The sequence below is a fragment of the Geotrypetes seraphini genome, chromosome 8 (genome assembly GCF_902459505.1).
Source record: "Geotrypetes seraphini chromosome 8, aGeoSer1.1, whole genome shotgun sequence".
Lineage (NCBI taxonomy): Eukaryota > Metazoa > Chordata > Amphibia > Gymnophiona > Dermophiidae > Geotrypetes > Geotrypetes seraphini.
In genome coordinates, this window is record NC_047091.1 from 66,720,551 (window position 1) to 66,748,153 (window position 27,603).

General features: G+C 43.2%; 1 protein-coding gene across 1 annotated transcript; it reads left to right on the forward strand.

Annotated features, from left to right (window-relative positions):
- On the forward strand, positions 1 to 27,288 carry LOC117364525 (phospholipase A and acyltransferase 2-like). Its single transcript, XM_033953801.1, has 4 exons — positions 1 to 225; positions 3,677 to 3,779; positions 17,622 to 17,890; positions 27,104 to 27,288. Exons 1-4 carry the CDS (start codon positions 211 to 213, stop codon positions 27,203 to 27,205), a joined length of 489 nt encoding a protein of 162 aa, XP_033809692.1. The 5' UTR covers positions 1 to 210; the 3' UTR covers positions 27,206 to 27,288.
- Positions 27,289 to 27,603: the final 315 nt, after the last annotated feature.

Here is a 27,603-nt window from a genome sequence, read left to right on the forward strand (position 1 = left end):
TACCAACTAAAAATAGTCCAGGCTGCTTCCACGCACAAGTAATTTCATATTGCAAAGATTCTAGACAAGACTACATTTTCCAGAGACATATGAAAGAGTTAACTATTAGCCTATGACTAAACAGAAACCGAAAGATGTCAGTGACTAAGAAACAGAAAACACAACAAAGCGGATCTCATTGCAATCCGAACTCTACATGACAGCCAGAGGATGCCTCCTGTCACAGTAAGCATTTGTGGGAGTTTATAACAGTTCTTTTTATATTTTGTGACTATGAGATCACCTAATCAGGACTCGAATGATACTGTCATGTCTCATATTCTCTCTCTTCAGTCTTCTTTTCCTGTTTCTGAGACCAGATAAATTCTGTTTGTTACACAGAGATCTTTTTTTGGAAGGAGGAAAGGAGGGAACATACCCACCTAACTCAACCCCACCCACCCCAAAGTAAAAATGGTGTTACAGGCTTGTACAAAAAATGTGGCCCTGTCTTGGCCTGGAAAATTAAATAAACAGTGTTCAGTTAAACAATTGTTTTGCTGTACTTTTCCATGTATATGAGGGGCTGCTGAAAAGATCTCAGCCCATCCATGACGAGAACGATGTGGAGCCAAGAAACTTACAAGTTATTCCACACATTTCTTGACACTTTTCATTTTAATGGTATAAAATGAAATGAAAAATGTCAAGAAAAATGATATATTTATGGTTATTTGTATGGATATGTTATCACACTTATTATAAGTTTAAAAATTAATAAAGATTTATAAAAAAGAAAAAAAAAAAGAAAAATGTGAACTATCTTGTAAGTTTCATGGCTCCACATCATTCTCTTCTTCTTGGTTGGGCTGAGAACTTTTAAGTGGCCTCTCGAAGAAGATACACAGAGTCTGGGTACAGACAAAGTATGTTCTAAATACTGGACAGAGCCAGCTCCATATACAGAGAATATGGCTTACAGAATACCAAAGATCATTATTACACATGCATATGTTAGTTAATGGATGACTAGAAGTTTTATGGCTTCCTTGGGTTTATTCCCCTTTCCCCCCAGATAAGGCTATCTGCTGGTCAATGCTAATTATGGTGACAGGTCAAAAGCGCGCACCAACAAAGGCGTGCCTGAGCACAAGGTGGAAGCCCGCACCGAAGAAAAACAGTGTTTTAAGGGGCTCCGACGGTGTGTGTGTGGGGAAACCCCCCACACACACTTTACTTAATACAGATCGCGCCGGCGTTGTGGGGGGTTTGGGGGGTTGTAACCCCCCACATTATACTGAAAACGCCACTTTTTCCCTAAAAAACAGGGGAAAAGTTAAGTTTCCAGAATAATGAGGGGGGTTACAACCCCACAAACCCCCCACAACACCTATAAGTGACTTATGGTTTTCTTCCCTTCTTAAAGGTTACAATGTCAAGGAACAGTATAGCCTGTTTTTTTCTACGTCAGTGTAATGTGCATTGTGCACAGCAAATTATTTATAGTGCAAATTATCTCATAGGTTAGGTATGCATCTATTCCTGTACTAATTACGAATAGATATATATTTCTGGTATAAAAATGATTCTATTTCCACACCCCTATGGATCTGTGTAAGGACTGGATCACAAGTTTGCAGAAGATTTTTCCAGAAGTTGGTGCACATAAAATCCTTGAGCAAAAGATCTCTCCCAAGCCAGTTCACTGCCCCATCCTTCCACTAGGGGTCTGATGCAGAAAGCCACTGCAAGTCAAAGCACACATACGGGTTACCAAGGAGAATATGCACACATTGCTGACTGTACAATGCAGAAAGGGGTTGAGCATGGGAATTAGCATAAGGCTGCCAACTGGATCCAGATTCGCAGGACAAGGTTAATCCATTGCATGCAGGGACTTGTAGTTCTGATTTTCCCATTGCATTCCCAAATAGTGGAATCATCTTTGTACCATCAGAAAATACAAATAAATAATAGCGTTTAAACAAAATAACACCTCCAGCTTCATTAGGACTTGGGCTCCTCTTGTTTAAAAGTCAACTTCACCTGACTCCTTATATCTCTGAACTAAACTGACCAGATACTTGTCGATGGTCGGTATATCAAACTGTAAATAAACTTGGAAACTTCTTTGCAGCTTAACAATGTATTGATATTGTTTTTTTACTTTTATAATTTTGTTGTATATTTCTTGAAAACTTTCAATAAAATGTTGATACTAAAAAAAAAGAAAAAGAAAAGAAAGACTACAGCTCCCAGCATGCATTGGGGAAACCCAGGACTGCTTTCTAGATCCCACTGGCAGCCTTAAGTTAACTCATATGGAATACATGGCCACACACTACATTAAAATGAATAGTACCAAGAGAAGTGGGTTCAATTTCCACTACAGCTCCTTGTCACTGAAACCTCCATTGCCCCAGGCCAATAGCACGCTAGACTTCAAAACACGATGGGACAAGCAGATGGGGTTGCTTCAGAGGTATAATAGAGGATAGTTTCTCGAGGGTGGGAGGGATCTTGATTGGGCAGACTTGTTGGGCCGCCGGCCCTTTTCTGCCGTCATATTCTATGTTTCTATGTCTTTGGCAGGTATCCCCCAATTAGCCCACTTGATATGTTCATGTCTGGATGTCCTCTGCACATGTGCGGATGCCGACATGATGATGTCACATGCATGCATACACGTGCATGATGTCATCGCACCAACATCCATGCTTGCGCAGAGGACATCTAGAAACAGAGACACGTGGTTTGTGTGGAGGCAGGGCTGAGGGCATAGTGGGGTGGGGCAGGGCTGGGGCAGAACAGGGCAGGGCCAGGTGGACTCAGCACTGTTGCAATGTCTAACTGCAGTCTCATGGTACTGCAGCCTCTCTTGCCTGCTTAAAACATAGAATATAGACCCCCTAGATGTTTATTGGATAAATACTGAAAAATCTCACTTTTGCTTGCACTTTTTCACCTTTCTTTTTGCTTTTCTTGTATCCTCCCTTGGATTGTGTACATATTTTCTCCAGTGATGACTTCTAAACAGTGACATAGCTATGGGTGGGCCTGGGTAGACACGGGTCCATCAATTTTTGTTCCCTGTCTGGCCCCCAAAACAGTTCAGCCCTTGCTGATATCACTTCCTGTTTTCTTTCTGGTGGGAGGGCAAAGTGAGGCCTGTGAGGCTTGCACAGGCAGTAGAAGTACATTGTTGCTGCTACCAGTAAAAGTGCTGAGGTAGAGCAAGGAGGGGGGTTCATATATGAAATAAGTTGCCTGTCTGTGGGGTTGTGGGGGGGGGGGGGGGAATGGAGAAAAGAGCTTCAGGATAATGTTGGTGGGGGTTGGAAGGCCCTCCATTTTAACTCTGGCAACACTGGGATCGTAAATTAGGCTCATAAATCTATAAATTTATAAGCATAGAGGCTAATAGTCAACAGGAGATCCCTAGATATTTTATAACTGCTGCTGAAAATCCAGAGAAAGCACTGCAGCACTATCCAGTTCATGCCAAGGTGATCTGGGGGGTAGAGCCAAAAGTAACTGTGGCGCTGCTGTTATTCAACTGTCTTTACCAAATGATACTCGCCATGTTAAGTCTAAGCATGAAAGAGTTGAGTTAATGTGTACAGTCAGAGGTGGATAGGGAAGAGGAAGGGGACACCCTGCCAGATCTGTAAGAATAACAGAAACTTCTGCCTTTCAGAAAGAACCTGAACTTGGCGACCTCATTGAAATTTTCCGACGTGGCTATCAGCACTGGGCAATTTATGTAGGAGATGGCTATGTGATCCACCTGGCCCCTCCAAGTAAGGATAAGAGATGGGTAACAGAACATGATTGCTCTATAATAAATTCTGAATTGCAGGATCAAGGTATCTGGAATAGGTACGAAGTGGATGCCATTTAAATACACACAGGTGAATGACTTGGGGGATCAGATCTTTAAGAGGGGAGGTGTTGTTCAAAGTACTTAAGTAAGAACATAAGAATTGCCGCTGCTGGGTCAGACCAGTGGTCCATCATGCCCAGCAGTCCGCTCACGTGGCGGCCCTCTGGTCAAAGACCAGCGCCATAACTGGGACTAGCCCTACCAGCGTACGCTCTTGTTCACCAGGAACTTGTCTAACTTTGTCTTGAATCCCTGGAGGGTGTTTTCTCCTATGACAGACTCCAGAAGAGCATTCCCGTTTTCTACCACTCTCTGGGTGAAGAAGAACTTCCATACGTTTGTATGGAATCTATCCTCTTTCAATTTTAAAGAGTGCCCTCTCGTTCTCCCTACCTTGGAGAGGGTAAAAAAACTGTCCTTATCTACTAAGTCTATCCCCTTCAGTACCTTGAATGTTTCGATCATGTCCCCTCTCAATCTCCTCTGTTCGAGGGAGAAGAGGCCCAGTTTCCCTAATCTTTCGCTGCATGGCAGCTCCTCCAACCCCTTAACCATCTTAGTTGCTCTTCTCTGCACCCTGGACCCTGAAGAACAGTGAAGAACACATTAAAAATTTACTTAATTTGTCCAAAGCTGACTTTCATACTTGGTGGAACTCGGTCTGCCTGTCGGGCAAATACGAAAAAGTACTAGCAGAAAGGAATAATCGTTTGACACAATATGATCAAATTTGGTCCCCACTTACCCGATACTGTGAATCTTCAACTTAACTCATTTCTCCCTTTAGCTACAGACTCTGATTCTATCGTAAACCAATCTCCTCCCATGTATATACCTTTGTATGCACTTGTTATACACAGTGATGTTCTGTTCGTTCCTAATGCAATATGATTTTGTACCCTTATTTTCAAAAACTAATAAAACTTTTTTGAACGAAAAAAAAAAATTTACTTAAGTACAAGTAAAAAAGTTACTGCCTAATATAATATTTTTTGAGTAAAAAGTAAAAGTATCATAACCAATAAATGCAACTATTTTTATTTATTCTTTATTTAATAATTTTTTCTGATACAGCAATCTCACAATCTTAATAAACTAATAGAAATAATGCAAATTATCCATCCTACTTTTAAAGGAATCCTACTTCACTGCAGCACATAATCATCATTGAATATGATTCAAAGTCTTAATATATTAATAAAAAAAAATAATGCAACTTATTTATCTACTATTACAACAAACCTATCCCCTACCTAACCCCCCCCACCCCTCCCATGAGACCTGGATCCCCAATCTATCAAAATAAAACAATATATCTTTCTTTAGATTTCTTTTTCTATTTGAATATAACTCTCCCATATATCATTAAACTTTGCCCATTGATTTGTTAATAGGCCGATAATCTAAATTTCTCACAGACTATTCCCTGGTATTCCCTCATATCTTTTAATGTAGGTACGTCCTGCATACGCCATTGCTGAGCCAATGTCGATCTGGTAGCTATAAATGCCAAGTCCAAAAGTTTAGATTGAGAGGATATTAAACCCTCTATTTTTATTCCCAATAGTGCCCTTTCAGCATTCAATTTAAGTGGAGTTTGAATTAATCTGCTCACATAATCAAATTCTTGTTCCCAAAACCTCTGTACCCTCTGACATTCCCACCACATATGAAAGAATGTACCTCTTCTGCCACATCTTTTCCAGCAAGTAGCATCACTCTGCTTAATACATTTGCTAATTAAAACTGGAGTAATATACCAATGTGTTAAAAGTTTAATAGCATCTCCACTAAAGTAGCAGCTGTAGCTATCTGGAAAAGATGTGATACAATTATCCCCCATTCGTCTATGGACCATTCTTTCCCCAGATCTTTTTCACATGCTTTCATGTATGATGTTTTGATTGCTTTACCTTCATTTATAATTTTATATAACCAAGAAATACACCCTTTTGTTAGTAGTTCCCCTAGTCCTTTTTCAAATTCAGATTTCTTTAAAACTCCATTATTCTTTGCCTTATATATCAATATATAATTTTTTATCTGTAAATAAGGGAAAAGATCTCTCCCTTCTAATTGGTATTGCCCTTGTATGTCTGTAAAAGCTTTTACCTCCCCTTCTTCAATTAGTTGACCAAAGCATCTTAGCATCCTCTATATTCCATCTCTAAAAGACTTCTATTATACTCGCAAAACAAATTTCGCTATAACCGCCCCTACATTATGGAACTCACTACCACAATACCTCCGCGACGAACAACAATTAGCCAAATTCAAGACCAATCTAAAGACTTTCTTATTTCGGGACGCTTTTAATCAAACCTAAATTTTTATTTTTATTTTTTTTTTCCTTTTTTTCCTTTTTCTCTTTTTCTTTCTCTCATCAGGCAAGCATCCATCATTTTCACTCTTCCCCTTCCCTTCGTTCAATCCCCCCCCACTTTTCCCATCTCATCTATACAATGTAACTTTTTCCCTTTCCGCCCCTATTGCCCTCACACTCCAGTACGTCAAGTCTTTGTCATTTACGTTTAATTTTAGACACCTTTATGCACATGTTACTACATTTAAACTCTTTATTAATTTTATTGTTAACCGGCCAGACAATTGTTTGATGGTCGGGATATTAAAAACTAATAAACTTGGAACTTGGAAACTTAGCCCTTTTGCCTCCCACTTCTTAAAAATTCCCTCCTCCCTACCTGGTATAAAATCTCGTGCAAACAATATAGGGGGAAAAAATACCTCTATCTCTACCTAAAATTTTTTTTCCTCACACTTTTCCATATAGTTAAGAATGCAACTATTTTTAATGTACATATTTATCCCAACAATTGAATTTGCTTTTAGTAAGACTAATTTTGAAAGTGACTGTCTTATGCAAATGTGCTTGTGAGTCATTATTAAACGTATACAACTAAAAAGGTGTTCAGTTACTGCACTGTCAGAAAATGGATTGCTCAGTCTGAGTACAAAGTCCCTTCAAACCTAGCCTGATGTCTTTTGACTGGGTTCTGCAGATATTGATCAAGGGAATCTCTGTGTAAAACACTTGACTTCTGTATAGCGGAAAATACTTTATCATCATCATTGTCTTCATCTAGATTAGAAACAGTGTGGTCTAATTCATCACTTGCATCTTCATCTTCATTATCATCATCATGCTGGCTTTCACAAAGTTGGAATCATAATCTGTTATTTTGATCACTAGTCTTTAAGCCCGTTACATTAACGGGTGCTAGAATAGATGTGTCTGTCTGTCTTTCTTTCTCTCTCTCTCCATGGCCACTTTCTGTCTGTCTGTCTGTCTGTCTTTCTTTCTGTCTCTCTCTCTCCTTGGCCACTGTCTGTCTTTCTGTCTATCTCTCTGGCATTCTTTCTGGCTGTGTCTCTCCCTGGCCCCCTGTCTGTCTGTCTTTCTTTATTTTTCTCTCTCTCTCTCTCTCCTTGGCTGCTTTCTGTCTGTCTGTCTTTCTTTTTGTCTCTCTCTCTCCTTGGCCACTTTCTGTCTGTCTGTCTTTTTTTCTGTCTCTGTCTCCTTGGCGTCTTTCTGTCTGTCTGTCTTTCTTTCTGTCTCTCTCTGTCTCCTTGGCCACTTTCTGTCTGTCTTTCTTTCTTTCTGGCATTCTTTCTGGCTGTGTCTCTCCCTGGCCCCCTGTCTGTCTGTTTTTCTTTATTTCTCTCTCTCTCTCCTTGGCCACTGTCTGTCTTTCTGTCTATCTTTCTGGCATTCTTTCTGGCTGTGTCTCTCCCTGGTCCCCTGTCTGTCTGTTTTTCTTTATTTCTCTCTCTCTCCTTGGCCGCTGTCTGTCTGTCTTTTTTTCTTTGTCTCTCTCTCTTTGGCCGCTGTCTGTCTGTCTGTCTCTCTGGCCCCCTGTCTGTTTGTCATTCTTTCTGTCTGTGTCTCTCCTTGGCCCCCCTTGTCTGTCTTTCTTTCTGTCTCTCTGTCTCTCTCCCTGGCCCCCTGCCTGCCTATCTCTCTCTGTTGTGCCATGCCTGCCTGTCTCTCCATGGCCCCCTTCTGTCTCCCCCCCTGAGCAAACCAAGATTGCTGCCTGCCCCCCAGTACACCCCTCCCCCCAAAGCAGCCCCCTTTCCCTCTCCCCCTCCACTTCCCTGTGCAGCAGTAGCAGCCAGACGCCTTGCAACACCTGCACCCTGTCCGCTTCGTCCAGGCCGAAGAACACCCTCCTGCCATTGCTCTCGGCGCCGCTCAAACCGCCGCACGCACTGCAAGCCGCCACATGCCACCCACCACCCGCAACGCAAATCGAACACGGCCATGGAAGCACACAGCACGGCTGCAGGGATCACGGCCTCCTAAGTGCACATGCACGCTTAGGGTTTTATTATAGAGGACTTTTAATTTGATTGCAAACTTGTTGAATATCTTCAAGAACTGAAGCAAGAATCAGTGTATGCTGTACGGTGACACTTATAACAGGGGAATCACTAGATGTGCTGTAAACCACAAATGTCCAACCTTGATTTTTGCCATGTCGGGTTTTCAGAATTTCCGCAATGAATATGCATGAAATCTATCTGCATATAATGGAGGCAGTACATGCAAATTGATCTCATGTGTATTCATTGCAGAAATCCTGAAAACCCAAATGGATTGTGACCCTTGAGGACAGAGGTTGGACACCCCTGTGCTAAACATTAATGCAATGTGTATCCTTAACTAGTGTTTGTGTTGAACAATGTCGCTCTCTTTCTGAGAGTTACCTATAACATTTGCCACTTCTCCATTTGACTTCTGTTTTGATGTGAAGAAACAGAAGTTCTATATCACCACCACCTTTCCAAAATGTAGCCTTCAGAGCTATACACAGACTAGCATTACATGGTTTACAAGTGCAGATTCCATTTTTAAAAAAATACTTTGAATGATGCAGACATTTTCTGATAATCTAAGGCTGAAGCAGCAAATTGTTGAGTCCCCACAAGATGTGAAAGCAAGACAGCAGCAGAAACATGACTTCCAGGTTGCACACAACAAAATAAAATAAGCTTTGCCTTGTCACCCATTCCTTCATCAGGTCATACTCACTTAGGAGTGACAGTAAACAAAGCAAAGTTATTGTCACTTTGATCCAAATCAATGGCACAGCTGCCTGAAACACCCATGACAACGTCCTTACCATTGGAAACAAAACCAGTTAACAAGACTGCAAATGATGTGGCTTAGGGCCGAACTGATGGTACATCTATGGAAATCCCTTAACATTTGAAACAGAACCGGTTAACAAGCTTTCAGTCAATGATGGCTTGGGCTGAAGTGTGCGTAGAGCAGGGGTGTCAAGTCCCTCCTCGAGGGCCCCAATCCAGTTGGGTTGTCAGGATTTCCCCAATGAATATGCATGAGATCTATTAGCATACAATGAAAGCAGTGCATTCAAATAGATCTCATGCATATTCAATGGGGAAATCCTGACAACCCGACTGGATTGCAGCCCTTGAGGAGGGACTTTGACATCCCTGGTGTAGAGCTACGAGCTTTCTGGAAATGCTCATTTAAACTGAAATCCCATCTTCTTCTCCTTTTTTTATAAAATGCTCAGTGATATCATCTTAGAATTTTGTTTAAATCTTTATTGATTTTCAAACTTTGATAGTGCAATACAATTGGTAAATCATAAATACTGCATAGAACGCACTAATAACTATAGAATTATTACATTAAACAGTCATTTACTTCCATCCTCATCTTAATTATTAATATATATAATATGATTTCAATATTATAATTAAATAATTTAACTCCTCCACGTACATTTCCCTCCCCCCACCCACCCACCCTCCCTGGATGTGTAAAGAAATCTAATGAAAAGGGAAGAAACATGATCTTTACTGTAATGCAACAAAAGTAGTCAATGGACTCCATACATCATTAAAGGACTTACTAGTCCCCAAACATTCCGCCATCATTCTTTCATACTTACATGTGGTACACACATTTACCCACCAAAAAGTGTAATTAATCCTGTCGTGGTTCATCATAGAGTTTTGTATTTGATTTTAAAGTCACGAGCAGCTCTTTTTACCAAGATGAATGGGCAGCTTTACCATATGAGAAATAAAAGGACCTCATTCACAACCATTAGAAGAGACTACAAGCTGTCATTGATGCAAAAGGGAACTAAAGAGTAGGCAAAATTTTGAACAGAATCATTTTATTAATACCTTTATTGCTATGGTTTGTTTAATGATTGTGCTATTCTGTGATGCATGATGGTTTAATCTGAAGCACAGGTAAAATGAGTGGAACTAGGACAGAGATCAAAGTCAAGCATTGCTTTCATTAAAAATAGAGTTACACGTTAATCACAGTTAATGCCATGATTGTTGTGTTAATTATTAATTGTGATTTAAAAATTTACCTCCCACATGGTAGCGGATTTTAGTGCCAGCCAGCACACTGAATGCTCCGCGCTGCTCCCGACGCTCATAGGAACTCTATGAGAGTTAGGAGCAGCGTGGAGTATTCATCATGCCGGCTGGCGCTAAAAAACGCTATTGCGATTTTGTGAAAGGGGGAATTAATCATGATTAATAATTAATTGTGTGCCTGCCTGCCTCCCTCTCCTCCCCTTCACAATTGATTCGGCATCTCCCCCCCCCCCCCAGCTCAATGCCTCCTCCTGCACCCAGTTTACCTCTTAAGTCAGGTCTGCATCTGCACTAGGCCTTTCCTTCTGACCTGGTCCACCTCTTGAGGCCTGAGCCCCCTGCAGAGCTGCAGTATCTGTTCAATAGATGGTACCTGAAGCCCCATCAACTACAAAAATCTGAGCCTGAACCTCCCCTTTTGTCCTCATACTGCCTCAGAAGTGGAGAAGTCAGTAGCATGCCTCTAGTCACCGACGCTTACACTCCCCAAGCATGCTCAGTTTGTACTTGAACTGAGCATGCTTGGGGAGTGCCGGCACTGATGCCTGGAGGCACCCCGATTACTTCTTTGGTATTAAGGCAGCACAAGGAGGTAGCTTTGGCAGTGGATTTCTTTGATTGGTGAGGCATCAGCATCCTCACCAGCAAAGGTATGATGCCTAATGTGAAGAGGAGGGAGAGGAAATGCATAGTCCCCTTGTCCCCTCCTGTGCTCACCCAATGGATTGCAGATGGTGCCCGTGACTAAGCGCAAAGTCAATATTTGTAATCATACAATTAATTGTGAATAAAAATTTTAATTAAAATGCAGCCCTAATTAAAAAGAAATATATTTTGGCCAATCACTCATATTTTCCACAAATGGTACGCATCTTAGAGAAATTCTGCCAGGGGTATGTAAACTTATTAGCCCAAATGTAGCTTCTGAGCCTGCTCAAACTATAAGGGATTCAGGAGCTGCCCCGAAGGCACAGTTGACTCCACTCACTATCTATTCCAATGACTCTGATAGTAACCATAATAATAATCTTTTTTCTCCCTCTGCATCCTCACCTCTCGCTCTCCTCACTATCCCCTTTCTGGTTGCTCCCCACCCTCTCTATCATAACACCAATGATAAAAAATAAGCCAATTTTTCTGAATCTCCTCTGTACCCCTTCCCAATCCCAACAATCTATCTATCCATGTTCTTTCTATCCCTTGTCACCCCCATCCATGCCATCTATCAGTGATTCCACTGATGACCTCCAACAGTTAAAAAAAACCAAAGATATTTTTCCTGTTATCTCATTCCTTTTTTTTTTTTTGTCCCAGACCCCACCAGTACAAGAAAAATGTATTTTTCCTGTCACCCATCCTGTTCTGCCTCCACTTTCATTAAAACAGATTGCTTGTTTTTAGATGTGTAAACAGAGTGTGTGGCGTCAAAATAAGCTCCCAGAGTGCACTGCTGTGGGCTGAGCCCCCCTTGCTCCTGGCTGGTCCTCTTATGTGTGGGAGATAGCAGATTCCTTGTTAGCTAGCACAAAGACATAGGGAAAGCATTGTTCCCACTAGTTAAACCTTTGAATTTTATTAGCCAAAATACAGCTTAGTGAGAGAAAATGGAGCACAGTATTATCACATCACAAAGTATGTGATATACATTCTCAGCTTGCTCTAACTTTAGGAAGTGCTGGTTGAGGTGTAGATTCTATGGAAGGAGAAATCCTTGGGAACAGCTGAACTGTAAGTTTGTTTATTTCTTTATTTTAATTTTGATATTAAAGAAACTTGTTCAAGAAAACACAGCATCCAGCCTGGTAATATTATAGGACAGATTTAAAGAGTTTACCTGTCTGGGATCCTCTGGAGAAGCCAGCTCAGATCTCTTCTTTTTTGCCCTCAGCCCTCCACCAATACAAAACATATATTGTCAAGTCGCCCTATCCCTTCTTTATTTTTGCCACAAAAGGCATTTTCTCCCCAGACTGTAACCATCCTGAGGGAACTGTATAGTTTAAAAGATGAAGAACTTATGTGCATGAAAGAGGAGCAGGACATGGGTGTGATGGTATGTAATGATCTTAAAAGATGATGGGAAAAGCCAGAAGGATGCTTGGGTGCTTAGGGAGAGGAATGGCCAGTAGGAAAAAGGAGGTATTGATGCCCCTGTATAAGACTGATGAGACCTCATTTAGAATATTTACAATTTTGGAGACCGCACCTTCAAAAAGATATAAACAGGATGGAGTCGGTGCAGAGAAAGACGACTAAGATGGTTGGATGTCTACATCTTAAGGTTTATGGGAACAGACTTAAAGATCTCAAAGTGTATACTTTGGAGGAAAGGCAGGAGAGGGGATATATGATAGCAATAATAATAATAACAGCTTATATACTGCATGACCGTGAAGTTCTATGCGGTTTACAAAGATTAAAGATGGTACAAACTGAATGAACTTAACAGAGGTGAAAGATAGAGGTTAACAATTCAAGGGAACCGGTATTGAAAAGAAAGATTGTACGGATCAGTTGTCTAGATACTTCAGGAACAGATATGTTTTTAGGCATTTCCTAAATTCCCCATAAGTGGAAGACGTGAGCAATTGTTTTAGATCTTTACTCCATAATGCTGCTTGGTGTGAGAGAAGGTATTGGTGGTGTCTTTTGAGCTTACATCCTCTAACTGGGGGGGAAACGAAGTTCAAATGTGTGCTTCTCTTATGTTTGTTGGCTGAGAAGGAAAAAAGGTCAGTTATGTAATTAGGGGCTAGGCCATATAGTGCTTTAAAGTAGAAACCTGTGAACTTAAACTTTATGCGTGCCTCCATCGGCAGCCAGTGCAGCTGTCGGTAGTAAGGTGTCACGTGGTCGAACTTCCTCAGCCCGAAAATCAGTTTGACCGCTGCATTCTGTATTAGTTTTAATCGTCGCATATTCTTTTGGGAAATTGCTACATAGGCGATGTTACAGTAATCAAGTTGACTCAGTACAAGGAATTGTACCAGAATTCTAAATGCTGACATATCAAAATATGCTCTAATGGATCAAAGTTTCCATACAGTGAAGAAACCCTTCCTGATCAAGGAGTCCACTTGGTCTTTCATGGTTAGGCATTTATCTAGTGTTACACCCAATACCTTCATAGTAGTCTGAATAGGATAACTAATTTTATTGATGCATAGTGGTATTTTGTTGTCAAACGGATGTGGTAAGGCTACAAAATATTTGTTTTTTCTGAGTTGAGTTTCAGTTTGAATTCAGTCATCCATTGCTCCATCAAATTTAGTGCTTCTGATGCTTTGGGAGTTACTTCCGAGAGAGAGTTAGCAAATGGGATGATGATCGTAAAGTCATCTGCATAACTGAATAATTTTATCCCCAGCTGGGTCAATTGCGCACCTAGTGAGGACATGTAGATATTGAAAAGCAATGGGGATAGTGGTGACCTCTGTGGTACGCCGGATGAATTGCTCCATGAGTCAGAGAGATCATAATTGAAACGTACTTGATAAGTACGGGACATGAGGAAGCCTCGAAACCAGTTCAATTTGCTTTTCATTTGCTGTAAGGCTGCGGCGTGACGGCGATTTGATAGAAACAGCATTTCAAGTGGCTTACATAAGTTTTTACACCTTTTTATACACCCAAAGACTTCCAAGACTCCTGATGCAGGCCGGGAGGCCGAAACATGTACATGTCGGGTCATTGAGTTACTTTGGATGAATAAAGATATTGGATCAATCAGATGAGTTGAAAGACACTTTCTCCTGACTCCCCTACATACCTGCTCCATGGCCTGACCACTCTAATTTAATCTTTGGGCAGCCGGCAGCAGCAACAAAGTGAAACTGATGTCACTGGCCTGCCCTGGAAGCAGAGAATGACACAGGGAAAAAAATTTGTCCCCGTCTCCGCCCCGTCCCCGTGAGCTTGGTCTCCGTCTCGTCCCTGCGAGCTCAGTCCCCGTCCCGTCCCCATGAGCTCGGTCCCCATCCCGTCCCCGCAAACCATTTGATCCCATCCACACAAACCATCTCCCTTCTGTGTTCCTATTTTCTCCATTTCTAATATACTCCCTCCTGTGTCTGAAATTACCCCCCCTGTGTCCATATACCATCCCCATGTATCTCCCCTTTATGTCTCTGCCCCTATGCCCCATGCATATAATTTTCCCCCATATATCCCCCTTATTTCTAATATACTCCCTTCTGTGTCCGGCATTGCCCCCCTCCCCCCCCCCCCCGTGTCCATATACCATCCCCATGTATCTCCCCTTTATGTATCTGTCCCTATGCACCGATGCACATAATTTCCCCCCCCATGTATCTCTGCTTTATGTCTCTGTCCCTATGCCCCCATGCACATAATTTCCCCTGTGTTTCTGTTACCTTCCTGTGTCCAGATTTTTCCTATCTTCCTCTTCCACACCAATATGTCTCTCTCCTCTCCAACCTCATCTAGCTTCTTTCCTTCTTTCTCCCCCCACTTCCAGCATCTGGCTCACCTGCCTGTCCTTCTCTCCTTTCTCTTTCCTACTCCTCGGCCAGTTTTGCTTTGGTTTCCTTTTTCCCCCCAAGCTCTATGGGAAACTAATATATATATTTTTAAAAAGGTTCATTTCAGCTGGGTCCTCTGTCCCCAGCAGCAGTCCCCTCCCTCCCTTTCGCCCGCTGCGGTCCATGCATCTCCTTCCCTCCCTTGACTTTACCTTCACTGGTGATCTTTCTCTTAACAAGCAGCCGGAGCATTTCCTGAAGTCGCATGCGGCTGGCTGGCCTGAAACTTCTCCTCTGCTCTGACACAACTTCCTGTTTTCAGTTGCGTTAGAGGAGAAGTTTCAGGCAGCCAGCCAGCTGCACGCGACTTCAGGAAATGCTCCGGCTGCTTGTTAAGAGGAAAATCGCTAGTGAAGGTAAAGGCAAGGGAGGGAGGGAGATGCTCGGATTGGATTTTAAAGTATTACATGTGCATTCCCTCAATTAACTGCGGGGACAAGGCCATTCACTGCTCCTCAGGGTGGTGAATGGCCTTGTCCCTGTACCCGCAGCGACCAGGTTTTTTTTATCCCCATTTCAGCGGGCTACCCACGGCTAGCCATGGGTAACAGTCACCATGTCATTCTCTACCTGGAAGCTGCCTCTCTTCAGGTTCTGCCTACGCAGGAACAGGAAGTCACTGCAGAGATGCAGCTTCCAGGGCAGGTTGGTAGCAGCAGGTTCATCTTGTTGATGCTACTGCTGCCCAAAGATTAGATTATAGTGGCTGGGCCTGGGGAGGAGTTAGGTGAAGGAGTCGGGAGCTAGAAAAGTCCTGAAGGGAAATAGCATCAGAGGTCAGAGGAGGGGGGAGGGAAGGGGAATAGAGAAACAGCATGGATGACAGGAGAGAAGGATTTAGGGAGGCTGGAGAAACAGCATGGAGGGAGGGAGGGATGGTGGGAAGCTGGAGAAACTGCATAGAGGAAGGCTGGAGAAAGCATGGAGGAAGGGAAGGAGGGCTGGAGAAGCATTATGGAAAGGACAGAGTGTGGGAGAAAAAGCATGGAGTAAGGTAGTGCTGGATGGGAGGGGGAGAGATAGAAACAGCAGGATAGGAGGTTGGAAAGAAGAGAGGGACACCCGCGGGGATTGGGTTGGAGTTTGGAAGGAGAGAGAGAGAGAGAAGCACCTATAGAGGAGAAGGGATGGAGAAAGGGAGAGACAGAGAAAAGTACTAAAAGGGTACAGAGGATGGGAAGGAGGACCAAGGAACTTGGTGGAGTCATGTGTCCTCTTTTTTTGTATTCACAAATAATATAACCCTAGCCATTTTGCCTTTATCTGCCATCATATTTCTGTGTTTCAGGGTAGTGCTGTCAGGGTCTTTTGGGGGGACTCAGGGTCAGATTCTCTAAGCTCTGACACCATGGTAAAAAAAAAAAAAATACCATGGTAGAAGCAAGTTTTATTTTTTGGCGATTTTCAGTACAATGACATGCAAATTATATGCATGCTATTTGTGCAGAGAATCGCCGGTAAAGGAGGGGAGGAACTGTACTTGACACTTGCTCAGAAGAGCAATCACCAGCACAGCTCCTCCTGCCTGCAAAAAAAAAAGTAGCTTCTGCACTGCCCATCCTCAGTAACCATTATCTCTTTCTCTTTCCAAGAAATCCCACGTGTCTATCCCAGGCTGGAGACTGGTAACCAGTTCAACATACACAGGCAACTACAGCGGAACCTTGGTTTACGAACATAATTCATTTCAGAAGGATGCTCATAAACCAGATTACTTATATATCAAAGCGAGTTTCCACATAGGAAGTAAGGGAAACTTGCTTGATTGGTTCCACCTCCTCCCCCCAGCAGCCACCGGCACTGCTCCACCCCACCCCACCACATCCCCAAAAGACCCCCCCTCACCCCCGAGGCCACTGGTGCACTTTCACATCCCCCACCTGCGAACTGGCATTGCCCCTCCCGCTCGCAAACACCCCCCCACTGCAAACTGGCATCGCCCCCCCCCCCTTGCGAATGCCCGCCCACCCAAACTGAAGCCTTACCCCCATCTGGCACCGGCACGCAGCACCAACCCACAGGAGGTGCCGGTGCCCGAAGATCGTGCTGCTTGCCAGACTGGGCCTTGAGCATCTGCGCATGCCCAAGGCCTTCTGGCTCCCGCCTCTCTCCGAGATTCTACTGCAGCCCAGAGCACTAAATGCTCTGACGCTCATAGTATCAGAGCATTTAGTATCCCGGGCTATGGTAGAAACCTCTACCATGGCTTAGAATGAGCACAAGAGGGCCTAAGTTACTATACAACCCTGAAGGTGGGCGATTGACCTGGGGAAGAAATGTCTTCCAAAACCAAGAGAGGTCAATCACCACAACACAAAAATCAGCCACAGTAGTGGAAAAAGAGACTGTAGCAGAGTCTTTCCAGAATCATTTTTTAAACTTTGTAACTATGGCCCCCTTTTATCAAGTTGTGGTAGAGCGTTTTAGCACAGGCCAAGGTAAATGCTCTGATGCTCATAGGAACTGAATGAGTGTCGGGGGAATTACCTCACGGCCTGTGCTAGAACGCTCTAGCGCAGCTTGATAAAAGGGGCCCTATATTAATAAAGGCTGCAGATTCTCAACGCAGCTGGAACGACTTGTATTTCAGCTATATTTTCCTTTCCCACTGCTGGGACTGCAGAAATCTTCCAATCAGGGCCACCCCTAAAATGTTTGCAGATATTTGACCAGTTTCAAGAGTGTGACTGTCTCCCTAGGCAGTGAGTGGAGCTGAGGTGAGGGACGTTAGAGGTAAAACTTTTAGACAGTAGCTTAAAGCTAACACTTGAGCAGAGGTTTTCTTTCCTCAGTGTTTCACTGACCTCTTTTTCTTGGGTGTTTAGGTGAGTATGCTGGTGCTGGTTCCTCCAGCCTCATGTCTGTTCTAAGTGAGTGGGCTGAGGTGAGGAAGGACCTTTTGTCTGAGGTGGTGGGAAACAGTTCCTATCGAGTGAACAACAAGTATGATAACAAATATACTCCATACCCTGTGAACAAAATTCTTCAGCGGGCCAAGGAAATGGTTGGACAGAAGAGGCCCTACAGCGTGAGAACTGATAACTGTGAGCACTTTGTGACTAAACTTCGCTACAACCGAGCTGAGTGTGCACAGGTGTGTAGATGTCCATTTTACTCTCTCCCTAAGCCCAGGGCAGGATTAATTCGTCGAGGGCCCCTAGACACACAAGTACACTGGGCCCCCCTGCCCCGCCCCACCACACCATGTGTCCAGGCAGAAACAGGAAGCTGCGTCAGAGGGAAGCTTTGGGCAAGAAGCACCGTTTGCAAAATTACAGTTCCCGTTGCCTTTCTTACCCGCGTTGCTTGCTTGTCTTACTTTCCGTTGATGAGGGGGGGGCGCGTTGCCGATCGGGGGGGAGCCCGCGTTGCCGATCGATGCTGGAGGGGCCCATTGCTGTTTGGAAAAAAACAATGTTGATGCCCTCCTTCATCGGGCCCCCCTGACCATTTCGGGCCCTAGGCACGTGCCTACTGGGCCTATTGGTTAATCCTGCCCTGCCTAAGCCTGGATCTCAAAGTCAGCTCTCCAGGTTTCCTGACATTACAGAATAGCCTAAGAAAAAAAATGATATGCATGTAGTCTAGGAAATAAGGTTAACTGCCCTGCCCAATACAACAAAAAACAAAGGGAATAAGGTAATACCTTTTTTATTGACCTAACTCAATGTATGTATGATGAACTTTAGAAGGTATCCCTTCTTCTTCAGATCAGAAATAAGCAAATGACAAATATCAGTACACTTCTCCCTCGTTATTCGCTGGGGTTACGGGCAGATCCGGACCGCGAATGGCGAAAAACCGCGATTATCTGGCTCTGACCCACCCCCGCCTCCCTGCCGCCTTCCCGGCCTTACCTGGTGGTCAAGAGGGCTTTCGGGGCAGGAGCGATCTTCCTACAGCTCCTGCCCCGTGCAGATCGCCATGAGGAAATGGCTGCTGGGAGTTCCCGTAGTCTCTCGAGACTACGACGGGAACTTCCTAAAGCCATTTCCTCATGGCGATCTGCACGGGGCAGGAGCGTAGGAAGATCGCTCCTGCCCCGAAAGCCCGCTAGACCACCAGGTAAGGCCAGGAAGGCGGCAGGGAGGTAAAAAATATGTTTTTTTAAAATTTTCCCCCTCCCCAGAAAAAAAATCGCGATTATGTGAAATTGCGAGTGCAGAAACCGCGAATGGGGAGGGGGAAGTGTATACAGTATATAAGGAAAACAGCATTTCAGTGATCACAGGAAGAGGGAGGGGTAGGGTTACCAGAGGTCCGGATTTCCCCGGCCAGGTCCTCCTTTTGAGGACATGTCCGGGGGTCCAGACGACTTTTCAAAACCCGGCACTTTGTCCAGGTTTTGAAAAGCTGCGTCGGGCAGGGAGGAAGTCCACGCATACACGGCTGCCATGCGATGACATCATGAAGCGATAGCCGCGCATGCACGGGCTTCCTCCCTGTCTGACAAGGCAGGGCTAGGGCAGGCTTAAGGGCAGATTTAGGGCGGGGTGGGCGTAACTGGGTTGGCCTGGGGGTGGGGCTAGGGGAGTCCAGATTTTCCGAAAGGAAACTCTGGCAACCCTTGGGAGGGGTGGGTAGTTAAGTAGGAGACAGAGAGGTGGGAAGGCAGTTTTAAATTTCTTTGTAGTATGAAAGAAAGCCCAGATCTTTGTTAAGTCCTGTCTGGTAGGTGTCAAAATATTTCATCATCTTAATTTCATTCTAGGATTGTCTTAAAATTTCCTTTTAGAATTCTCACCATAAAATCATTGGCACTGTGGTCGGTTTTTCCCAATTGTTGGTATTGCACTTTTTAATATGAGATCTATGTAAATTGATCCTAGTCTTTTCCATCTGGCCCATTTCACCAATGTAACATTCCTCTTTGCACTTTTTGCATTGAATGATGTAGAAACACTCAAAGTAGTATGCAATGTAAACAAGTCTAATATTCAACGATATCAACAGGAAAGACTTGTAGAAATAGCAAGGTTTATATAGATTAGCATTACCCTCAGGTACCTGAGCTGTTATACCATCAAAGATTCTTATAGCAGCATATACAGGTAATGAGTATCATTCATCGGGTTCTGCTATTTTTTGATGTGCTTAATTATTATTATTGCACATCCATTCAATAAGGTGCTCTTAGTGTATAAATAAATATCTAAATGTAACAGACAGCACTTATCTCAAAACGCTGTCCAAGCCCAACGGGACCCGTTTCGCCGAACTTTCGGCTTCTTCAGGGGTCGTAATGATTAACTAGAAATAAATCAAAAGAACACCGTGAAGTGTGAATATAATTGTAAAACTATATTATAAAATATATTATAAACTTTGCAAAATACTTTTAAAACGGACGTAACTTACTGGGCAGCTCTGCTCTCCGAATCTAAGGCAGAAGATGGCGCTGGCAAGGTTAGTACGCCGAGCATGCGCTTTAAAAGGCCGTGTCATTAATTATTCATGACGTGTCCGCTCTATTTCTAAGTTTAAAGTGCTCAAATGCTTTGTAAAAAATATTTTATTATGTAAAGTGCCACCATGCAAAGTGTATCTCATGTTGAACATAATACTATTTGTTTAAAAACTGTAACTGTACTGTTAAAAAAAACGAACTCCATTCGACTGAGGTGTTCAAGCCATCTGGTTTTAAAGAGCCTAGTTTGAAGATCCAACGGGCTTCTTTTTGCAGTAGTAATCTTTTTCTATCACCTCCTCTATTATTGGTTAAGACTTTGTCGAAACAGAAACATCTCAGGTCTGTATACTTATGTTGTAATAGATTACAGTGTTCTACTAAAGGAGCTGTTAGTCTGCCACTTTTCAAATTGGATTTGTGTTCACTTATCTTGGTTTTGAAAGATCTGGTTGACAACCCCACATACCACTTGCCGCAAAGGCCAAATGACAGCGTAAACAATATGATCCGATGAACACGTGAGGAAATGATTGATTTTATATAATTTTCCATCTTTAGGATTTTTGAATTCCTTCAGTTGTAATGTAATCTGGCAGATATTACATTTGCCACATTTGAAGAATCCTTTCGGTAAGAGAGATTGCATGGGTTGAGATAAATGTACAGCTGGAGACAGCATTTCTTTCAAATTTCTGTCTCTGGAGAAAGCAATCTGTAGATCTGTGTTATAAAACAAAGGACTAGATTGTATTATTTTCCAATTGGTTTTGACAATGCTAGCCAAAGCATTGTCTGCGGTCGTGTACTTTAGAACACATGTGATCTTATCTGTTCTCGTGTCCTCACCTTCTTTTCTAATAGCCATTCCCGATGGTAATACTTGGCTCTTTTATAAGCCCTTTTTAGTATGTTTCTTGGATAACCTCTTTGTTCTAATTTTTGAATTAAGAATTTTGAATGTCGGTTGTAGTCTTTGATGTTTGAGCAATTACGTTTCAACCTTAAGAATTGAGAAAAGGGGAGGTTCTTTTTAAGATTCGGCGGATGACAGCTATGAAAGTCAAGGAAAGTATTCCTGTCGGTGGGCTTGGTATAAAGATCAAATTCGAAATGGTCAGCAGTTTGAATCACCATTATATCTAAATAATTAATTTTTGCTTGAGAATATTGCATGGTGAATTGAATATTCTTGTCACAACTGTTGAGCCATCCGAGAAAAGAATGAAGATCCTGAACTGTGCCTTTCCAGAGGAGTAGGATGTCGTCAATATATCGATACCACTTAAAGATCTGCAAAGTGAAAGGTGAATTCTCTATCCATACAGATTCAAAGTCAGCCATGTAGAGGTTTGCACGGAAGGGGCGAAAGTAGCCCCCATTGCTACCCCCTTCGTTTGTTTGTAGATTGTTCCATCGTACATAAAAAAAGTTCTCTTTCATGGCTATCCTTGCTAAATTAAAAAGAAATTCTGTTGGTATGGACTGTGGTCTTGCTCTTTTCTCAAAGATCTGCCCCGTGCATTTTCATTAGGGCTATCCCGAAAACCCGTCTTTCTGGTAGTCTTCCAGGACAGGGTTGGGGGACCACTGATGAACTTGTGAAGATGAACTTGTGAAGATGAACTTGTGAAGGATCCCCTTATGTTGAATGTTTTTCCCATATGAGTGACTGTGTGATCCTTTGAGATATGCTCACACATTTCCCAGCTTGCCACATCGCAAGGATGTGTGCCATATTCTATTCTTTGTGGGTTTGTGAGGGGAGCTTGCATTTTACCAATTTCTGTTTCAGATCGGTGACTGACGGAAGGCCAGCACAGGTGGAGCTGGGAATATTTCTTTTAGTAATTCAACTCCCTGGAGTAGTGGTTGTAGATCTTGTATAATTTTTCTTAGTTTTTCCAGCTCTGGATTGTATGTCACTACCAAGGGGGACCTGTCTGTGGTTTTCTTGTCCCTGTAGTGTTTTAAGGGATGAAGCAATATTCCTAGAGACTATTTTAGGATTGTAACCTTTTTGTTTGAAGGATTCAGGCCAGGATTCTCAAAAACCTGCGTTAAAAAGCGACAGTCTGCTAATGCAGCCATTTTTATAGCGAATTGAAAAAAGCAAGACATTCTCAAACAATTACACATACAAAGTGAGGTCGGCGGACAGCAGCAAAGATTCGCTAAATTTGCATGTGCCCATCGTTGGTGATAAAAATGGGCACATGTGCAGAAAAAAATACGTAAAGAGAAAAACCTCCAAAACACAACAGCAGTGGGAGAGATATTGATTCTTTCCTGCTGCAAAGAAACCCTTGCCGCAGCCTGGCCATGCCACCCCTGTCCCCTCTGCAGCTGGAGAGATGCCCACACTCTCCCGCTGCCAGGAAATCCTGACCATGCCTCCCTGCAGCGGGAGATATGCCCACACTCTCCCGCTGCCAGGAAATCCTGGCTGTGCCCCCCCTGCAGTGGGAGAGATGCCCACACTACCCTGATGGCAAGTGACCCCCACCAAAGAACACCTCCCTGGCCTCTGACGTCCCGTCCCTCGTCTATGACGCCCCTCCCCCTTACCTGGACCTGGACTCCCTCCTCCCAGCTGGCCTGCATTATTGAAAATGGGCCTTCCCCTCCCTGGTGCATCCTGGTGCATCTTGGAATGCATCAGGAAGGGGCCTAAGGCTTTGATTGGCTGGACGCCTAAGACCTCTCCTATGGGGCATCCGGGCCAATCAGAGCTTTAGGCATCTTCCCGGTGTATCGGGGAGGGGCTTGAGACTCTGATTAGCCCAGGTTGCATAAGGTCCCTCTCATTGGAGGGGCCTTAACCAACTTAGGCCAATCAGAGCCTCAGGCCCCCCTTTGGTGCATCCCAAGATGCACCGGGGAGGAGAAGGCCCATTTTCATTGGCGCAATCCATTTGGGAGGAGGGAGTACACGTCCCTCCATGCGTCTATTTGGAGGGAAGGGGAAGGGGGTGTCAGAGGCGGGGGGAGATGTTCTATGGTGGGGGGTCACTTACCAGCAGGGTAGTGTGGGCATCTCTCTCGCTGCAGGATTTCTTGGCAGCAGGAGAGTGTGGGCATCTATTCTGCTGCAGTGGGGGGCACGGCTGGGATTTCTTGACAGCGGGAGAGTGTGGGTATCTCTCCCGCTGGAGGGGGATAGTGTTGGTTGGCAGCAGGAGAGAATCTAATATAAACTAGAGAACAAATTCATATCAAGTTATGTTGGATTACCAGACCTCAAATACCCAAGGCACTACTTGACTGATTTTTCGTGCCCTTACTGGGGTGGTAAATTCATCATTGGTCTTGGTAAAGTGACTTGTGCTATGAAAATTTATTAAATATTTATAATATCAATTTTCAATAAATATAAAGACCAATGATGAATTTACCACCCCAGTAAGGGCACAAAAAATCAGTCAATTAGTGCCTTGGGTATTTGAGGTCTGGTAATCCAACATAACTTGATATGAATTTGTTCTCTAGTTTATATTAGTTTTTGTTTTGGACAAATTTTTGTTTTCTTCATTCTCAGCAGGAGAGAATCGGCATCTCTCCTGCTGCAGGGTGGGGGTGTTCGCCCCCGCTGCAGGGGAGGGGTGTTGTTATGCAGTGGGAGAGAATGGGCATCTCTCCCGCTGCATCACAATACAGGCTTTCTAGCAATCTCTGACACTGACCAGCACCCCTGGATCAGTTGCCCCTGGAACAGCACCCCTGGATCAAAAGCCAACGCCACTTTTAGAAAATGGCTTGGAATTTTTTAATGAATCCACCGGAGGGCTCATTTCAATGTGGGAGACTGCTAGAAAGCTCACTATTGACAGAGATAATCCATTTTGATAATCCGCCGCTAAAATGCATACAGGCTAAAACCAACCAATTGGAAAACCATTTAATGATGACGTTAAAGTTTTGAAAATCTGGGCCTCAGTCAGGGTCTTTAGGTGTTTATCCCTATCTCTTCGGTCAGAGCAGATTTGGCGGTATTATGTGGCTTGGATATGAATAATGGATTTTTAAATATGTGAAGGGTGAAAGCTGGAATGTGGAAGTAGCTGCATCTTTCTGTAGGTTTCTTGTATATAGATGATTGTACGTAATCATAGTTGATAGAGACTGTGGTATCTAGAAAATTGACTTTTTCTGTGGAATAGCAAATTTTGAATTTGATGGTAGGATGATATGTATTGAAAGAATTTTAAAATTGTCCGAGAGTCCCTTCTCCCTCAGTCCAAATCATAAAAATGTCATCAATATACTAGTGGTATTTCAGGGGTTTTGTCAGATATGTATTTGGAAATGTCTCTTCTAGTTCTGCCATGAAGAGGTTTGCATATTGTAGTGCCATCCTAATGCCCATAGCTGTGCCCATGATTTGCAGATAGATATTATTAAGCAGAAATAGTTGTGGGTTGGAATGAATTTGATTAATGCTGTAATAGTTTCTGGTGAGTGTAGATGTTTTAAGGAAATTTTCACATGCACCAATTTCATCTGTATAGGGCAGTGGTCTTAAACTCATGGCCCGGGGGCCATATGCGGCCCGCCAGGTACTATTTTGAGGCCCTCGGTATGTTTATCATAATCACAAAAGTAAAATAAAACAGTTTCTTGATCATATGTCTTTTTAACTATAAATTACAATATTATTATTATTAAGACTTAGCAAAAAGGAAAGATTTATAAACTATAAAGAGTTTTACCTCATGCAAAATTGTCATTTCTTTAATAATACATTAACTATTTTTTCTGAGGCCCTCCAAGTACCTACAAATCCAAAATGTGGCCCTGGAAAGGGTTTGAGTTTGAGACGGTATAGGGGGATGCTGCTGTATAGTAATTTTACATCCATTGTGACTAGAAGTGTCTTACTTCTCTCCTACTCACTTCCATTTAACATCTACCCCCTCTCCTCTCTGTTACCATCCATCATCTGCACCCTCACCCTTTCTTCTAGCCATCATTTGCCCCCTCCCCTCTCCACTTTGATCCAGTGTCTGCTTCCTCTCTCCTCCTCACATTCATTTAGCATCTGCCCCCTCTCACTCCTGCTTCCATCCATCATTTACTCCTCTCTCCTCCCAATTTCTACTCAGTATGTGCCCTCTCTGTCTCCCCACTTCCATTCAGCATTTGCTCTCTCTGCTTCCTGCTTCCATCCATTGTCTACCTCTGTCCTCCCCATGTCCATCCAGCATGTTTCCTCTCTCCTACCCATGTCCATCCAGCTTGTGCCTCCTGTCCTCCCCACTACTTTCCAGCATGTTCTCCTCTATCTTCCCCACTTCCATCCAGTATGTGTCCCTGTCCTCCCCACTTCTATCCAATGTGCCTCTCAGTCCTCCCCATTTCCTTTCAATGTGACCTTCTGACCACCCCACTTCCTTCCAGTATGTGCCCTGTCCTTCCCACTTCCATCCAATGTGCCCCTCTGTACTCCCCACTTCCTTAAAGCATCTGGCTCATTCCCCGCTGCCGCCACAACCACTGCTGATTCCCCAAACCAGCAGCAGTGGCTAAATAAAACACAGTATGGGGCTACACTGCACTTATCCTTGGACTGCCAGCTCCGCCCCAGAACAAGAAATGATGTTGAAGGGGAGGGATCGGCAGTCATGGATAAGTGCAATGCAGTCCATCGATTTGCATTTTATTTTGCTGATGATGATGATTTGGGGAAGTCAGCAGTGGTAGTGGCAGATGGAGGCAGTGGAACATGGGAGCTGCAAGTTGATGTAATGTCTGCACAGCTAGCCAGTTTGGTTGTGCAGCCTCTTATCAATAGGTGACCGGAATCGCAGCTTACAGGGAACATTGCCTGGAGATGGTGTTTATTTCCTGCAGTGAAAGAGAAGAAAGGAGAAATGCACTAACATAGGGTTACCATATTTTCCGTTTGGAAAATCCAGACCCCCCCTAGATCCGCCCCCAGGCCTGCCCTGTTCCACCTATCCCCACCTCATCCTGTTCTCCGCTGCCTGCTCTCGTCGGGCACATGTGTGGATGCCCTCCTGCCCGGCATGATGTGGAGGAAAGCTTTTCAAAACCCAAAGTGCCAGGTTGTGAAAAGTTGTCCGGACCCCCGGGCAAGTCCTCAAAAGGAGGACATGTTCGTGGAAATCCGGACATCTGGAAACCCTAAACTGACATCCCCTCCCTTGGTTATGGCATGTTACTGTATATGGTGAACCTATTATTATAGGAGTTCAAAATATATAATGTTGGTTCTTCAGTATACCTACTAAATAACTTATTACCAACTATATTTTTAATTTAATTTTTTTTAATAAAAAATTTTTAATAAGTCTATTGCTGTTATTTTATAAGTGCTCAGTCTTGTATATCTTACATGGAAACCAAAGCAAGTTATTACAGGACCATCATTGCGCTTATATGTCCTTTTAATAACAAGATAAGTGCTACTCTTTTTATTTGATTGAACATTGTTGATTTATCAGCTAGAGTGAATTCCAGCATATATTTATAGCTCTGTCAATCATACTAATACCATCAAAGTATTTTAAAAAAGGACATATAAGCGCAATGATGGTCCTGTAATAACTTGCTTTGGTTTCCATGTAAGATATACAAGACTGAGCACTTATAAAATAACAGCAATAGACTTATAAAAAAAATTTTATTAAAAAAAAAATTTTAAATATAGTTGGTAATAAGTTAGGTAGTAGGTATACTGTATATGGTGAGACAGAATGATCAGGCATTTTTTGATGCCTGTGTTTTATGTTTTATTTAAACTTGTTATACCACTCGTTCTTATGACAGGTCCAAGCGGTGAAACATAGTTATCTCTGAAACTCTGAGTTCCCCTACAGTCCTGAATCTCACCCAAAAGGATTACATTTTGTATTGACTAGTTTTGTCCTTTCTCTCCAGGTGGATGATGCCATCAGAAATGTTGGCTGGGCTGCGGCTGGCTTTGCTGTATTGGCTGCTGTTGGCATTGCAGTATCGAGGAACAAACGGCAAAACCAATGACCCCCCCATTGCATTTCCACATCATTGTGATTGAAAAAGTGGTTTAGTAGTGAGAGCAAAAGTAGATTAAAACAGAAAAAAAAGAATATAAGGCGATACCTTTTTATTGGACTAATAATACATTTTTTGTGTAACCTGAGTCAGTGTTTCATCTGGGCAGTTGCCAGAATATGGATAGTCCCTGTGCATAATTAATATTTGTTAGCTGAGACCAGAACAAGGGATGGAATCCTACAGGAGGCCAATAAGTAGCTTTCCACACTCTCTCCTTTTACTCACGGCTCCTTGTGACCCTGGGTAAGTCACTTAATCCCCCCATTGCCCCAGGTACACTAGATAAGAGTTTCAGCCCACCGGTACAGATAGGGAAATATGATAAAAGTACCTGAATGTACAAC

Excerpts from the sequence above, each read along its gene's own strand:
- LOC117364525 (XM_033953801.1), top strand. Across the intron at positions 3,780-17,621 it reads GATCCACCTGGCCCCTCCAA|GTGAGTATGCTGGTGCTGGT; the intron begins GTAAGGATAAGA and ends TTGGGTGTTTAG. Across the intron at positions 17,891-27,103 it reads ACCGAGCTGAGTGTGCACAG|GTGGATGATGCCATCAGAAA; the intron begins GTGTGTAGATGT and ends CTTTCTCTCCAG.